The following is an 18,053-nucleotide window of genomic DNA, read 5'->3' on the forward strand; positions in this document are numbered from 1 at the left end:
TAACACTCAGGATGTATGTCTACACATCCTCTGTGAAGCAATTACCTGTACACAGGTGACCACGTAGTTCCACTGGTCCTTAAAGGAGCTCTGCTCGACCCCCACGGAGTCCCAGGAGAGACGGAGGGAGGTCTGGCTCACCGCAACGAGGCGGAGAGATGTGGGGAGTGGCAGATCTGCAGTGATGTTTGATGGTGAGAAGAGGGAGGCATTTGGTTAATGACATTAACCAAAATGTAACTTAATTAAGAATTAACTTAATGCTTAATTTACACTCTGTTATATGATGCTGTCACGCACCGAAAATAGCTCTACAAGCTCACGACGCATCACAATGCAATATGCGCCGTGAGTTTGTAGATATTTTCGGCCCACAACCATCGTAGGACGATGTATAAATCTTTTAAATAATGACATGTTATTGCTGAAGTTTACTTTTCACACTAAACCATTTGTTAGCATTGTTTCATTTTTTAATGGCAAGAAACTACTTAATTTCATTGTCTGTTCAACTAGCCAAAGAAGGTTCACTGGGGTGCACCATGGTTAGTGCAGCAACAATATGGTTAAACCATCTCTGGTTCCATCCCAGGCAGAGCCATGTGTTACACTTCTTTCCCCATCTCTACCCTAAATAATGCAATAATTGCCTAAAAATACAAAATAATTTGGAGTGGCTATCAAATACAGTAGTCCGTGTTTATTCATACCCATGAGTTTTGGAAACTAAAGTGGAAAATCACACATTTGTTTTTCCTAATGAACTGAAGCCTAAAAAAAGTGTACTGCTTATTAAGCGTAATTTTATGGATGGGTGTTTTTGATTGATTAATTGATTGTTTGCTTGAATACTTTATTAACAAGTTAGTTAACGGTACATGTTTCCATTGTGGTTCATTGTACTCAATTCATCAGTAAGACATAATACATACAATACATAACGATAAAAGCTCCGGTAGCAGCAAAAGGTATATAAAAATCACACCAGTGTGAAGAGAGTGGTGCCTTTCATGAGTTCATTTCGTTAGTTACTTTTTACAGACTTTGATGACTTCAAAGTATTTTTACTAATTTTAAGTACTTTAAAATGTTTTTATTGATTTTTACGTGTTTTTACTCATTTTAACATTTTTTAAGTATTTTTACTCATTTAAAGTATTTTTACTCATTTAAAGTATTTTTACTCAGTTTAGGAACTTTAAAGTATCTTTACTAATATTTAAGTATTTTTACTCATTTTAAGTATTTTTACTCATTAAGTATTTTTACTCAAAAGTGTGTGTTGTGTGTGAGTGTGTGTGTGCGTGTGTGTGTATAATTAGTGTAACTGGTTGCATCTTTGTGTTGCAATCAGCCGCAGCTGTTGAGGCTGTGCTCAAACATACAGAGAGGCCGTGCTCATACACACAGACAGACACACAGACAGACACACAGACAGACACACACCAGGACAAAGTCACTCCTTGGAGTGGCTAGCACCACTCAAAAATCACACCCTGTGTGAAGTGGGCGGTGTCTTGCTAGCTAATCACAATACTGAATGGAGTCAACCAATCATGTACAAAAAATAAATACGAAACACTCTTTATGATGGAAGAAACCATAACTTAAAAAAAACAAATTTATTGTTTTTTTAAAGTTATGGTTTCTTATATAGGGCTATGCACATGTGTCATGTGACACTGGCCAATCACAGTCCTGAATAGACTGTGATTGGCCAATCACGGTGCAGGGTTAGGCGGGGTACATTTTTGGCCAATCACAGCGCAGGATTTGTTGTACAAATATCCAAACCTCACTTATAGGGGCGGTTTCACCGCCCAGAAACGTCAAAATGCTGACGTTATTTTAAAGGTAATGTAAATGCTTTTGAATGGTGTCAATAAAGTATTCTATTCTATAATGTTAAGAGTAGGATAAAGGTTAAGGTGAAGGCTATGGTTAGAGATTAGGGAATGAATGTCATAAATGGATTTCATCTGTAGGTCCTCACAAGGACAGAAATACAAGGATGTGTGTACGTATGTGTAAACGTCACCTAGCATCATTGTGCTGAATGCTGCCTCTGGCCCAGGGTAGCCGGTCCCGCCGTTACCATGCCGACTCAACTGTACGAACACCACGTACTGACTGCTGGGTAGCAGCTTCTCTAATCGAACGAGTCGACCAACCACTGAGAGGTATTGAAACCGAACCCAGGGAGACAAATACAGGAAACAGACATTATGGTTACTAAGTTTGCAACTGTTAAATAAAATAGGTAGATGATTATATGATTGATAGATGATATGATTATTTAATTTATAAAACAATATATAGAGGGAGGGAGAGGGGTTTCCTATTGCAATTGACCATGTCTCTCATGGTGTAACCTCAAAAGTATACATACAACATAGATTAGATAGATAAATAAATGAAAGCCACAAAATCACACATAAATTCCTGTAAAACACATTCCCTATGAAGCATTTCTAATACAAATAATAACACAATTAACCGATAATAAGGCAATAACAAAACTTAATGTGCCCCGGGGCATACTGGGAAATCTTCCCCACCCACTATAGCCTGGGACGCTACAACAGACCCTTGCAGTGCTTTTGTCTTAAAATGAGTAAGACTTACTTAGAGGTAGATCAATGTAAGTAGAGAAGGCATATGACACAAGCATTTAATGTTTTAAAAATACATAAAATAAAAACAAACAAAAAACAATCATGCTGCATCATCCTCCAGTCAATGCTAAAGGACACTCCAAGTGCCATGTACTGGACATGGCAAAAATGGTCATCATGGCACGTCTAACCTTAAGCTAAACTATGGTAATAATTGTTTTACTTTTTTCGTTGCAACTTCAAAACCCACCAAGAGATATACCTCAACAAGCAAAGAAATACAGAAATGTGGAATCATGGATAGCAAAAGAATACATCTTAGCACTGGATATTGAGGAAATCTTTTTACACAATGGCAATGACAGATACAGGAGTTATTTTATTTTACCCAATGCAATTAAAACCTAAGCTGTGCACAGTAAGTGGAGTGTTCATTTAACTATGGGTCCATTCTTACACTATTGCAGTTGTAAATTAATTAACACTTTGAATTTGACAGTGTATGGTTTCCGTACCTTCTACAGAGTGCCACACTGAAGTGTTGACTTGTTTGTAGAAGACTTTGACAGACTTCAAAGGTCCGTCACCCAGATACTGGTCAACGTTGACCCAGACAGACAAGTGGTATGGCCCGCTGGCATTCAGGAGTGGCGAATACTGGGGGGTGGGGGGTTCTACGGGTGGAAGAGATGGAGTGGGGTGGGGGTAGCGAAAGAGAAGAGGAGAGAGAATGAGGGAGGATTGACAGAGATAAATAAAAGAGATCTCATGTCAACTTCATGCTGATAAAGCATCGCCAAGAGAAGAAGAGAAGAGAAGAGGAGAGGAGAGGAGAGGAGAAGAGAAGAGAAGAGAAGAGAAGAGAAGAGAAGAGAAGAGAAGAGAAGAGAAGAGAAGAGAAGAGAAGAGAAGAGAAGAGAAGAGAAGATACAGTATGGCATATACTTAATGTTTTTTTTTTTTTTTTTTTTTTTTTAGTAACAAAAAAAAGAAATCCTACTCACTCACCTGCCAGTGAGGAGCCCCCAGCAGGAGGACATAGAGCCTTCGCCCTACTCCTCCCGCCCAACACTCCCCGCTGACAGCGACCCCTGTTCAATATTGACACCTTAACTCCCCTACTTTTTAACTGTCCTCCCTGCTGTGTGATGCCCAGTTCTGGTATTCTGGCATAATATGCTTATTTTGGCATATGCTTGCTTGCTTATTTATTGATTGATTGATTGATTGATTATTATCATCGTAGGCTCATACTGAAACATTGTTAACTATGCCTAGTTTTGTGGTTGTTTTCTTTTATGTCGTAACTGTACAGTCTGTCGTTTTCTTTGTTTGCTCAGATTTTTGGGGAATTTGGGGTATTATACATGCATAAATTCCTCATCGTTCTTTTTTTACTGCGTGGCTCTGTAGCAGTCTATAAGTTCGGTCTGTGTCTGTCTGTATGTGTGTCTGGACTCTCTGGAGCCAATCTCGCAAACCGCTGGACTGATTAGTGCCAAATATCTTGTGCATACCGCCAGTAGAACAGAAGGCTCCACAGAAATGGAACCTCTTCCTTACTTCCTTCACAGGTTTTACCAATGATACTAATGAAGGCTTTGTTCCATTTCATGTAGCACAGTGGTTCTCAAACCTTTTAATTTCAAGGACCCACATAACTCTGAGAGTGTACAAATGGAACCAAATATTTGGTTCCATTTGTACACTCTCAGAGTAAAGGTCCTTACACACCGAGAATAATACGCTTTTTTTAAAAACCTTATAAAGTCAATGCAAGCGTACATGGCGCGAAAAAGCGGAAAAGCGAAGCGAAAAAGCGTCTTTTAATTATTCGGAACGAGTCCGAATTTTGCGTATATTCGCCACATTCGCCGGTGTGTAAGGACCTTTACACAGCTTTTAAAGGGCCATTTGGAACCCCCTCAAGGAACCATGAGGGTCCCTGGACCACACTTTGAGACCCACTGGTGTAGCAGAGTGTTTCCACTGAGCCAATATGCACAATATCAACACCCTGACTCTGATAGAACAGAGCCTTCATTAGTATCATTGGTAACACCTGTGAAGGGAGTGAGAAGAGGCCCAATTTCTCTCCAAAATGGCTGCTGTGCATAGAGCCTATTAGAGATCTGGGCATGATGTTGTCTCCGTGCAAACTGGTTGAGCCACCAGGTCACTGTACCTTTGACAGTGATGGTGAACTCTCTCTCCACCTCTCCCGCCTGGGTGCGGGCCTGACAGATCCATCGTCCGCTGTCCCTAATGGTAATCTTTTCCACTCTGAAAATAGATGTTGTCTGGTCACCAGTAGTACTCAATGTGTCAAATGCCTGTATGGAAATGACAAAAAAGGGGAAAATCAAATAACATTTGTACCTCAGTAAGGAGGCATAGCCTACTGTACTTCCCTCCATCTTTCTGTCTGTCTGGGGCATGTGATTGTGCACATGTTTGAAAAGGCACAGGGCTATGGGGGGAAGGAATAAAATTAAGGACTGTCATGATGTCATTACAGTGCAACCAGAGTGACAGCCTGTATTGAGACAAATCTTTGGACAGTGAACTCATCGTTGATATGTTGTCACCACTAAGACAAACATAACGTTACAATGTTATAGCCTGGTGTAGCATACATGGCTGTATCCGCGTGGACTATAATGATGCAATGATGTGTCATGCCACAGTGTGTGTGTGTGTGTGTGTGTGTGTGTGTGTGTGTGTGTGTGTGTGTGTGTGTGTGTGTGTATATATATATATATATATACACACACATATATATCTCCTAAATGTCCTAATGTTCCTAAATGTTCTTTTGTTTTGTAGGAAGATACTAAGACACCAAAGCCTGTCTGTATTTCTGAATGGAGCATACTGTCATGCTCTTTGTGTTGGTAAAAGTTAGGCAGAACTTTTTAAGGTTTGCCTTGTTAAATTCCCATGGTACGATGAGAGCAGCATCTGCGTGCTTGCTCTGTAATCCATTTATTGCGAGGCAGGTAAAATGGCAGGCATAAAATTGTTCAAGGTCAGGCGCGGAGGAACACAAGAGGATTTCAATTCCCTGTGGGAAAATAATTTGTTATTACCAGTTATTCTTTGTCATAAAAAGACTGCTCCAGCTTTTTCATAATTGAAAGTGATCGGCAGGAGTTATCGCTTGGTCTGGTACCAGGAGAGTTGGCCATGTTTCAGACAAGCAAAGGATATTACAATCTCTCACATCACAATGGAATTTAATCCTGGCCCACAACTCGTCCTTTTTATTTATTTATATAGTTTGGACATTTACAAGCATTACCGGGCAGAGCAGGTCAAGGGGGCTTGGATCTCAACCTATTTCAGATTACTGCATGCTGAACTCCATTGCTCCAGCTCTATTTCTATTATTCTATTATTCTTCCAGCACAGTGAATAAAAGATGAGAAACTTGGTGAGTTTGATATAATCCTATCTTAAACTCTGGTTTGGTGGCAACAAAAGTGAACATTTACTACAGTACGTTGATGATGGTTTGATGACAGAAAGAGTGTTAGTAGTAGTAGTAGTATTACCTTTATAACAGTCTTGTCTTGTTTCAACAGTATAATATCTCCATGCAGTGGAGCTGGCTGCCCAGTAGCTGAACAATTCACAGTGAATGCACTCTGAGAGCCAGCATTCAGCTCTGTGTCACGTAGATCACTCACTACTGCTGGAGCTTTGTCTGAAACAGGATGAATCACACTGCACTCAACACACTGTATGATTGGACAGAATACTATACTGCTATTGTTACTGAAATAATATGCAACCGTCATTTTCTCTCCTCATTTTTTTATTACGTTTTTTTTATCATTATCATAGTTATATGCAAAGCACCATGAGCTGCATTCTATGATGAAAAGCAACTAAAGCTTATTATAATTATCATATTTATTATTACTATACAGTATTTATTGTCTCCCTTTGGATCTTAGCTGACCCCCTTAAGAATAGGCTACAATTAGTGGGCAAGTTCCATAACTGATTTGATAAGCAGTTCTTTACAACAGTGGTTTTCAACCTTTTTCATGCCAAGGACCCCTAAATTGATATACATTTGGCCACGGACCACCATCTGAAAATGTTTTGTGCCAGGGACCCCCGGAAGCAAAGATATCAGTTAATTTTCGCTTTAAAAAATATAAATATTCAAAGATATGCACACTTTTTCAAGGTTTAAAAAAAATAGCAGATCTACAAATTTCTCTGGGGACCCCCTGGTACTCCCTCAAGGACCACTGGTGGTCCCCGGACCACTGGTTGAGAACCACAGCTTTACAACAGGTAACCCCACATCAAGCTTTGGAATGATGCATGATGAAACGTTCATTCAAGTTCAACCAGTAGCAGAGCAGCCATCAAAAAAGGACAATAAACACGTGTCTGTGTTGTACCTTGTTTGTCACACTGAACTCCATGCCTTCCCGGGCAGACGCAGCCTCTGAATCGATCACATTTTCCCTTCTCCCCACAGTCACACCTCAGTATACAGCCTGCTCCGTAAAAGCCCTCTGGACATGCTACAAAAATATAGATCATTACATCACAGATGGAGCCGACATAATCAAACATTTGACATACCTGCTTGAAAACTGCCATCACACATCTATCTGTAGGTAGCTGCATAGTATCTGTCTAGCCGTACATTATTTATCTAGCTGTACGTTATCTACAGTGTCTAATTTAACTGTACATTATCTATCTACAGTAGCAGTGTAACATCTACTACAGTAGCTGTACATTAGCTGCTGCTCCTCATTTATTTTCTTTCTTGCCATGATCGCTATTGACCTTTGACCCATTACACAAACCGCCAGCCGGTGTCCATATCCAACGGTCCTCCAACTGATATTAATTGTGTTGAGCGTGTATTCTGATTTTGTTTTTTTCTCAATATTCTAAACCACATAGAGCTACATTTCATTATGTATAAAAGGTCCTATACAAATAATGATGATGACTATCCTACAATAAAATGAGGGAACCTCTGCCTGTCCGTCGGTCTGTCTGTCTGATTTTCTCCTCAGTGGGTTGAGCAACTGATCTGAACTTGCACACAGGCATTAACCATTAGCATATGAAGACAGTGAAACAGTGAAATGTAAGCTGTTTATTAGCATTTTTGTGAACTCTTGTCTAACTGTAAGCAGCAGAGTTTCTGAGTTACTGCACATGCATAGCCACAGGCTATGGGGCTCTGTTGTCACGGTTTACGGCCCCCACAGGCCATAGCATCTGTATGCATCTGCGTCTCTGATAGGCTATACCCAAACCATCAGCTTCACAGATTGGCTGAGCATCACGTCACGTTTCTGCCGCTTAGCCAGTTTAAGTCACTGATTGGCCAACCAATCCCGGCCAACCAAAAGCCACAATATGGCACAATGTGCTGGAAGAACGGCAGTAATGTTGAGATGGAGGAAGATGATCAGAAAGGTGGGTGAGAAACGGACGCGACATGCATGGCCCCGAGTAGGCTGCCGCCCTTCTAGCAGGGTTGCCAGATCTGCTTATAATAATTTCCCCGCAAGATTTTATTTGAAAATAGCCGATCTACAAGCTCACAACGCGTCGCATCGCGACGCGTTGTGAGCTTGTAGATCTGCTATTTTCAAATAGCTGATGTATATGTTAAAGTGCTCATGTGGCCCATAGTCGCTTCTTTTCAGCTGGTTTTCCTAGACCTGGTTGCTTGTTTCTCTCACAGAATCTGGCAACGCTGCCTTCTAGTAACAGCCACTGTGTGTTCAAGATTCAAGAGGTATCAGCAAAATGTTGGTGTGGTATGTTCCGCAAGACTGCTAACAACAATGCAATAAAAAAAAACAAGATAATAAATCATAATACTGGAAACTGAATGTAATAAAAATAAGAAAAGAAAATAATAGGGATAAAGTTGATTTCTTACCCTCACTACAGTTGAATCCTCTCCAGCCTGTTGCACAGGAACAGCCATAAGGGTCTGCCAGGCAGAAAACCAGGGAGCGACATTGGCTGTTGGTACACCACTCCTTGCAGGACCGCCCAAACTTACCACCTCCGCACCCTTGGATAAACACAATAGTAATCCGATAAACACAATGGTAATAACAGTCTGTTATGTTAAATCTGTGAGGTTTGCAATGGTTATTTAATACAAAAACTGCTGATTTATTCTGCACATTTAATTAAATGTGGTACAGTACAGTTTACACATAGCTGTATATCCACTGGCACAAATGACAGCCAATTAAATGATTTGCTGACTGAATCGAACCCTATTGGTTGTCCACACTTAAGTTGTGGGAACATCATAGGAAGCCAAAAGTCTTGAAAACTGTGTACGTAGATGTGGGGAAAATCCCACGTGTTCTTACTTCCTACAGAAACAGACACTACTGACGTCTCATAATGGAACGCAGGCTACCTACTGTAGACACCATTCTGATGAAAGATTAGGGCTGTTAGATGGACATTCCAAACATTCTCTCCGCTCTCTATAAGTTTCCCTGGTCCTTTTGGACACTTTCCAAAGAAACAGACCAGAGGTTCCTTAAATGTGAGATACAATCATGACAAATGTGAAGGGGGGGAGTGTTCATAAATTCAACACTCCCATAACCACTGACCAGGGGATGTATTTTCAGGGAGGAATGGGGATAGAATTTACCTTTGTTGGCAAATATGATTCATTTTAGTTTTTTTTAAATAATGACAGTCTAGAAATATATTTGATCTGTACTTTAGCCAAAGGAAAGTGAGTGGTCTACTCCCTGTAGTGTCTCCTTACTCTTTATTAAGACAGACAGGAAAGCTTAGGGAAGGAGACAGCATAGGGGAGGAAGAAGAGGATGTTCTGGCATGATTTGAGCGTAGGCAAGCCAAGGTACATTTAGGTCAGGACACACATGGGTCTTAATGTGCCAGTTCAGAACTTTTCGTTTTTCGACAGACATCAGGGAACCGTCATGCTACATTAGTAGTAATCATAGAAAGAGCTTCTGCGAGAGAAATCTAGCACCATGCACCATATGTTTCTACCCTCAAATTCTGGTACTCTGCAACAATGTCATTCACACCAAAAGTAATTGAGTGCATTCACATATATTGTTATGGCCTGCTCTTGCATTGCTGTATTTTATACGGCCTATCTTAACCCAAAAGAAGTTGCAAACTGGCACTTTAACATGACATAATAAATACAGAAATGCTGTGTGCTATTAACATGACATGATTTGCCTAGGATCTGAACAAATGTTGCGTGCTCTTACCATGTTGGCATGTTCGTCCGGTGAAACCAGGGGGACAAATACATTCTCCTGACTCATCATGGCAGATGCCCCCATTGGAACACTGTGGACAACGCTGATCACATTTAGACCCCCACAGACCCGCACTGCATTCTGGGCAAAAAGAAAAAGTGGATTATATGCCAGCCCTGCATTCTGGCTAGATAAAAAATTATACCTTTGGCCAGTGTAGACCAAGCTGGCAGCTTACTGGTAATTTATACAGTAAATTTAAAATGATATGTGGGCTACTACTTACTCCTGACTATAAGTCGGGTGATAGCTGAGGTGTGCGTGGCTCCAGCAATAGAGCGAGCAGTATAGAGGCCAGCATCGCTGAGGGTCACATTGATGACGGGATACTGGAGCACATCGGGGATCTCGTCCTTAGGAACGGAATGAATGAAGTTACCTGTGAAAAGCAGAGGATGAGAGAGGAAGAGAGTGGTAGAAGGAGTAATTTACTGTAACTAGGGATTAAGGAAAGAGGTTTGCGTGCATGTTATTTTTTCTTTTTCTTTATATTCATACATTTGGACATAATTCATAGCTGGCAATGCTGCACACACAATCAACTGCAGCTGTTCAATCTTCAGTGCAATATTCATTGAATGACTTTGTTGCATTAAAACCGGTGGAGGAACTGCATGTGTGCAGGTTTAGAGATGGTGAATGGTTGTCACTGCAGATTAGATGTAGATTGCACTTGATTGATTCGGCAGTAAATTAAATCATTATGCTCCATGAAAGAGGATCTGATTATCAAGCACAATTGGAATTCAACCAATACATCCAATCAGAACTTTATATACATGTCATGTAATTAACCACAGACCAAGGTACAAACAGTCAGCGTGCATCAGTAGCTACAGCTTTAGTGCATTTACAGTATTATACTACAGCATAATCAGTAACATTTAGCAGTGCATTAGTGAGTGTATGAGAGAAACGGATAGAGGTTGATTAATTTATTCAGGGAAGGATTTGCCGGGTATTTGTGTTATTTTTCAGAACCAAGTTAGTAATTAGCTATAACTAATTATCACAATCAATTAATATCCTGCTTATTCTTTTTGATGATACAGTTACTCTCTGTGATTACTTAATAAAATGGTCTAAACTTTAGACCACAAAAATATGTTAATTAGAGGGAAACAGAGCCAGAGATCTTGCATTTGCTTGTCACAAACATTACTTTTCATTTAACTATATGACGTTTCTTCATGATATGTCATTAGACTAATTCAATTGGATTCATTGTCTGTCATTCATTGGTCAGTGTGTTCACCTCTTCTGCGAAAGCCTTCCCCACAACAAGGATGCTGGGGTTTAAGTGGTTAAGGGTACCTAGAAGGTAATAATGAGTGTAACTCATCCTTCCTGTCCAGATATGCCAGCTGATGTAGACAAAGTCAGAGAACACACAAACGCGCGTGCTTGTGAAGGCTGGGGTAGTTATGAATGGGAGAATAGATAACTAAGTACCATTCTTATAAATGACTGCATCCTCTTGAAAGGGTTTTCTCCTGGTGAAGGTAATGTTGACGTTGTCTCCTTTGTTGACAGTCACTGTCAGAGACACAGGTAACAGGGTAGCTACAGAAAGACAGAAAGAAATAAACATTTACTGATAGTTTGGCATAATTTCCTTTCATGACTACAGGTGGTAGTCATAAAGTAACAACTTAAGACTCTACTCTACTGTACTGTACTGCAATTTATTCTGTTCAACTACAAAATATATTTGACAAAATGTCTGTATTGCACACAACATAACTCCTAATGTATTAGAACGTTTGGTTGGTTGTTCGCAGCAGCTCTGCCTCTAGTGGCTGCTAGCAATGCTGCTTAGACTCTTAGTCTTGTTAAAATATATTTTGCATTAACAGCCACACTTATGGATGTTGCACCATCATCAAGTCATAGAAAATTATCTCCAGCCAAAGCTGTCATGTACATACAGAAAACGGTGGCATCAATTAAAACACAATAACACACACACACACACACACACGCACGCACGCACACACACACACACACACACACACACACACACACACACACACACACACACACACACACACACACACACACACACACACACACACACACACACACACACACACACACACACACACACACACACACTTTTGTACTTTTGTACAATTTTACACTGCTGAAACAGGATTTGTTGAACAAGGCCTGACTACTGCATGTTACCAGGCTGGCCTCAGACTTGACCTTTCCTTGTGGATCTATCATGTGGATTTGACCTGTGAGAGTTACTGCCCTATGTGAACTACCTTGCTACGTGAACCTGACAATGCAATACTCTTTTTGCACCTTAATACTGTCTAATATATTGTACAGGTACATACCTGCATAATCTGCTTCTATATGGACCTACCGAAGTGTTACCGCAGTTACCACATTTCTGTCCTTATGTCTGACCTCATGAACATATGGTTTATGCTACTGTATGGTTATATATATATATCTTTGCTCTCCCTGACCCCCCCCCCTTTCTTTTTCTCAATCATCTGTAAACAACAAAAACGATGGAGCTTGCACAAAAACACATTTCACCCACTTCTTCTAAAGTTGATTCTTGAGGATCAAGCTGAACTCATTTGGGTAAAAGAGTGATAAATCACATGAGACTCTGACCTTCATTCAGCATCTTGTATGTGTAAATCCTCCCCTTGTCAGAGTTCCTGCTTTTACAGTAGAACTCGCCAAACATATTGCTCCGCGCCCGCTCCGTGACTTTTGCCGCTGCGTAATAGGCTGAATCCTGAGTGACGGACAGGATCTGGGGGTGCTGCAGGGGGAAGCCCCGCCCCATTCCCAGAAAACTGCCTGGCGAGCCATCAGAGGAGGACGTCCAATCAGAGGTTATGCAGTGGAGGGAGGAGTCTGCTGAGGTCACCAGAGGGTCGGGGTTGACCAGGGTCAGGTCTGCAATGTCAGAGGTGAAGGCTAATGGGGAGAGAGAATGAGAGGGAGAAAGAGGTATGCTGAGATAAGAGGCACATGTGTATGGTCACTGTTGGGCAGAAACTTTTCAGGAGATGGATAAAAGTGATTGAGTAAGTGAATGAGTGTGTCCCCCATGCAGTGGCGGAGCGTCCGGGTAGGCCAGGTAGGCGGCCGCCTACGGGCCCGGGACTCCGGGGACCCAGGCCGTCAGATCACATGGACCTTTATTTTATTAGAATTAGACGCACTTTGCGTGCTCCGCCTCTCCGCCTCGCCGCCTCTCAGCAACTTTCCCAGAGATTCACCAGCTTTACATGGAACTGCAAATATATTCGAGGCAATTCACCCCAATGCACTGTTTGAAGCTTACCCTAACCCTAAAACCGAAATAAAGTAAGAAAGAAACGAACACAATCCGCCCCAAAACCCGCAAATGTTCATGCGTGCGCAGGGAGGGGCCTGATCAGTGTGCCGTGCCTACCGGCCCGGCTTTCAGTTGTTCCGCCACTGCCCCCATGTATTCCGAGAACCAACCAACCGACCAACTTGGTCCAACCAATCGTCCAACCAATCGACAAACTCGGCCTGTGTATTGTGGAGGACTGAGGGGGTTATGTCCTGAGTGGGAGGTCGGTCGGATCAGCCGTTCTCCAAAAATATCTATAAATGCACAAATTCCCATGTATGGAGATCGCTGAAGTCATCAACATCGTGCCAGCCGTTCTTCTTGCCCAAGTTATCAATATGATGTTATGGCACTGACATCATACATAGACGGTCTCCAAGTACTATGATAATGAGACCTGCACTAAGTATTGTGACACTGGGTACGACAGGTATTCTGACAATGGGCACATTGGGTACGACAGGTATCGCATAACTGGAGGGGCATGCGTTTCCAACTGGCATTGGCCTAGTGTTTTTTTAAAATACAGAAAATAGCAGATCTACAAGCTTACAACACATCGCACTAGAATGTGTTGTGAGTTTGAAGATTGCCTATTTTCGCTACTTTTAAATAGTACTCGCAGTCGCAGATTTAAATTAAAGGTAGGGTAAGTGATATTTTTTGGTTAAAACAAAAAGTATTTTGTTAAAAGGTTAAAATACTATATTCTGATAGTAATCATTGCTATAGAGTGTTTGTTCAGTAACAGATGTCTCCCAGTCTCTTCAGCTCTTTAATAAACAGAAAATACATTTTTCGGTAGGTGTCAAAATCTCAGCCAATCAGGAGAAAGTACCCATTTTTAAGCTTAATTTGTATAGTGTTCCAGATTTTGTCTCCTCATTTCTTAGTGTCATCACTTCCAATTTCACTTGTTTAATCTGTATCCTGATTGAGTTCTCTGTCCTGGTTGGATAAAATTGGAAATGAAACTGAAACTGAAACGAAAATGCATTTTCTGTTTAATAAAGAGCTGGAGAGACAAGGAGACTCCTTTTACTGAAAAAACACTCTATAGCAATGAGTACTATCAGAATATAGAGCTATTTAACACTTATTTTAACCAAAGCAAATCACTTACCCTACCTTTAACTCTCCAGATGTTGCTGTGTGTGTGTTGTTGCATTCACTGCAGTAGAGTAGACTAGTTAGTAGCTTACCAGTTGGGGAACTATTTATAAAATGCTACGTTGTATTGTACAGTATAAGTGAATAGGTCTGTAAACTGTTATAAACCATGTGCACCCCATTTGTCCCATACAAGTCAGACATCAGCTCGTTGTCTATCTCTGTATGAATGAATGAATGAATGAAATCTTTATTTTGAACATGTTAAAATTAGACAACAGATGCAATGAAATTTAAAAATAGATGCAATATAATAAAAAATACAAAACAAATAAAAAACAAGCCTCACAGGCAACAACTAAATACTATAATTCAAACAATGTTCAAAAAGGTTAAAGGACTGCTTCCCCCATTTTCAACCTATGTTCATATAATTGGTCCTCACTAATGCTCCTGATAAAATGGTAAAGAAAAATCTACTCAGTCTGTGTGTGTCTCATAGGAGGGCTGTGGACACTTCAGAAACCCGCCTACCAGTGACATCATCGCTATAGGCAGGTTATTTTTTCAATTTCAAGATGTATTATATATTGCAGGTCATATGCCTTAAAAAATCAATGATTCTGATGATGATTCTTTTCTGTGTTTTCCACAGAGTCATTCTAGGCCGCGTCTGTGCTACCAGTAGTGACTGTTGGCACTTCATTGATTTCCTCCTATTGTTCTCAAAGGCTAGTAGCTGAAGACCTGGGGTCACATTTATACAAATATTCACTAACACTCTCCGATGGCTTATTTCCATTTTCCACTGTATTAACCATTGGAAAATTGTTGTAAAATTCTCAGTAATAGTAGAGAAGTACTTGAAAATCACCGCTTATGATGCACACACAAGGTGCAATAGTCCAATGTAAGCACTCTCTCATGTGTGTGTACACACACACACACACACACACACACACACACACACACGTGCTGGCATGCTAACGCTCAGTGAACTTTGATATACATTTTCCTCTCCGTCTCTTCATCTCTCCATCTCGCTCTCTCTCCATCTCTCTCTTTCTCCCAGCACTTGTCCTCCGATTGAAATCTGTATGATACAGTATGGCTTATGCAACTATTTATCAACTTCTGCAACCTCTCTCTCTCTCTCTCTCTCTCTCTCGCTCTCTCTCTCTCTCTCTCTCTCTCCCCTTTGTCTGTCCTCCCAGAGTCCAGATAAGAGGCAACGTGGGACGCACCCATTCCTTCCCGTTCTGAACAAGAACCCCTCAACCCACTTCCCATGTTGATCATGTTCTGTACAGAGGGGTGTTACTGTCCACACATGCCCTTTGACCGGCGTAAGAGCCACCACTGGAGAAGTGCTATTTTGTCATCCAAACACTGCAGTACAGCGAACATGTCATTCTATTCTAGAATTCCCTGCCCTCTAGTCTAGGCAGCTCAGAATGCAGCAGTGTTTCCAGCTTATTATGATATTTTATTCGTTACCTTTTGTATCCTATATTACATTTGAGAAAAGTCAGCTCTTCCTGAGCCACGCTGATGCCAATTCATTGTTTCGATATCAACACAACAACAACATATCACATGTCACTGCAACACCAGCCACAACGTTCTCGCTTTATTTATGCATTGTTTCGTCTACTTTTCATTGCTCACTACACATTTGCCTCTTTGGAGTGTCCAACAATATTTTGGCACAGTAGCGACCACCACACCGGAATGGGAAACCCTTTAGCACAGCGTTTAGCGTTACCCAAAAATGTCTCATAGTACTTGCACATTGTCTTTGCGGTCACCGCGGTAATGTCCCTATTCCTGCCCTCACTGTGCTTGCAGCCGATAGCATTCATTTCCGGTTGCATTTCGGACTGGATATAGAAAGATGGCGGATTTGAAATAGTTGAAAAATAGGCTTAATTTACGGTCTGTAGAAACCAATGGCGTAACGTTGTCCATATATTTTTTACGGCCTATATTTCAGACCAAAGGTTCCAGCAACTGAGGAACTTCAGGTTTTGCGAACTACATGTTCCTTGAGTAGTTTTGTGCTCCACAATGACCCCCGGCCAACCCTTCTAATTTGGCAGGCTATTTCTGCAACACATACCTACATACACATACACTACTGACTAATTTCTTTAGTTTCTTTGCCCCTCCTTTCTAAAGCATGTTGTCAAAAATCTGGCCCTGGATCTCTGCCTATATATTTTGCAGTCCTCTACTTGATCTCCTGGCAGATTTGTTACGCTTTAGGCCCCTTCCTCCTTTTTTTAAACGGTGCAATCAGGAATGCAAGCATGTTGGTCACAGAGATTTATGAAGCAATGGTTTTATTTTACTATGTGGGACATTTTTCGGCTCACTTTTTGACTTGCCAGTTACTTACCCTCCTTTCCCACCCTAAGATGAGGAAATCATTTCGTTTTGGTCAGCAAGGGTCACCAGGAAGGAGGGAGGCACAGCACTCTCATACAACAGAACATCATGTGACTTTTTGGTTCATCAGCAATCGTAAAAACCAGAGTGAAGGGATGATAGTGTAATAAGTAATGACTTGACTTTAACCCATTAACTGAAGCCGATTCTACAAATGTCTTCTAAATCCCAACAGTATTCTGAAAAACGTATGTTTCTATATCAGTGGTGCTCAAACTTTTTCATGTCAAGGACCCCCAAAATGATATGCTTTTGGCCGCCGACCCCCATCTCAATATATTTAGTTCCAGGGACCCCCAGAAGCAAAGATTTCAGTTAAAAATGTTCGCTTTAAAAGAATATATATATTCAAAGATTTGCACACATTTTCACGTTTTTTTCAAAAATAGCAGATCTACAAGCTCGTAGCGCGGCACTCGGTGCCGCGCTATGAGCTTGTAGATCTGCTATTTTTGAATAGCCAAAGTGTAAAATAATGCTTTTTTAGCTCAAATCAAAAAATGACACAGATGCGTTCCAGGTCTTAATGGGTTAATGCATAGATTCCAAACTTTTTAATTTCAAGGACCCCCATAAACTGGAACCCTGAGGTTCCCTGAAACCCACTTTGAGAACCACTGCTTTTAATGTATAACATTACGGAGCATCATAATCAGCCATATAAGTAGATTGGTTGCAGAAATATAGCCATGATCTGGCTGCACCAGATGTAATTTAACTCTGAAAGTTTAAATGAACACTCTGGATTTCACTGTGGAATATTTCTGACTTGTCCGTTACTCTCTCTCAGTTTCCATCCTCACCAGCATTCAAAGCAGAATTTATTGAATTTTTTAGAAAGAGATTTGCTGACTTTCGCAGACTCCGAAAATGTGTCTATGTAATAAGTGCGCCGAAGACTTAAGAGTTAAAATGGTGAGATTACATTGCAATACTGCACTAAACACCAAGTATTAATTTGTGTGAGGGTGGGCAAGTTTTACATTTTAATCCCAGTTAAGATACCATAGCTCTGTCTACATGCTACCCTGTCTTGTGCAAGATGAACTACTACATGTTAATGTTCTTCGGGAGGAACATAAGTCTTCTCACAGGTCATATTTCTGACAGACCAGCACCTTGTCTTGGTTCTGAGAATATCTAGAGGACAGTTTAGCCTAAGATTGAGCAGCTTGCTTCACTTGTACAGTCTACAATATGGGA

At 40.9% G+C, this 18,053-nt stretch overlaps 1 protein-coding gene across 1 annotated transcript in view; it reads right to left on the minus strand.

Moving 5' to 3' along the window:
• Positions 1-18,053, minus strand: part of tek (TEK tyrosine kinase, endothelial) — a 34,736-nt gene that overhangs the window by 12,459 nt on the left and 4,224 nt on the right. Inside the window, exons 2-12 of the mRNA XM_080432059.1 lie at positions 12,575-12,886; positions 11,393-11,503; positions 10,167-10,319; positions 9,890-10,021; positions 8,548-8,685; positions 7,034-7,159; positions 6,170-6,321; positions 4,801-4,948; positions 3,131-3,289; positions 2,039-2,173; positions 46-176 (exon numbers count right to left, since the gene is read on the minus strand). Of these exons, the coding sequence (XP_080288185.1) occupies positions 46-176; positions 2,039-2,173; positions 3,131-3,289; positions 4,801-4,948; positions 6,170-6,321; positions 7,034-7,159; positions 8,548-8,685; positions 9,890-10,021; positions 10,167-10,319; positions 11,393-11,503; positions 12,575-12,886 (1,697 nt within the window). The remainder of the gene's footprint in view (positions 1-45; positions 177-2,038; positions 2,174-3,130; positions 3,290-4,800; positions 4,949-6,169; positions 6,322-7,033; positions 7,160-8,547; positions 8,686-9,889; positions 10,022-10,166; positions 10,320-11,392; positions 11,504-12,574; positions 12,887-18,053) is intronic.

The sequence above is a fragment of the Gymnoscopelus braueri genome, assembly GCF_963280865.1.
Source record: "Gymnoscopelus braueri genome assembly, chromosome: 1".
Taxonomy (NCBI): Eukaryota; Metazoa; Chordata; class Actinopteri; order Myctophiformes; family Myctophidae; genus Gymnoscopelus; species Gymnoscopelus braueri.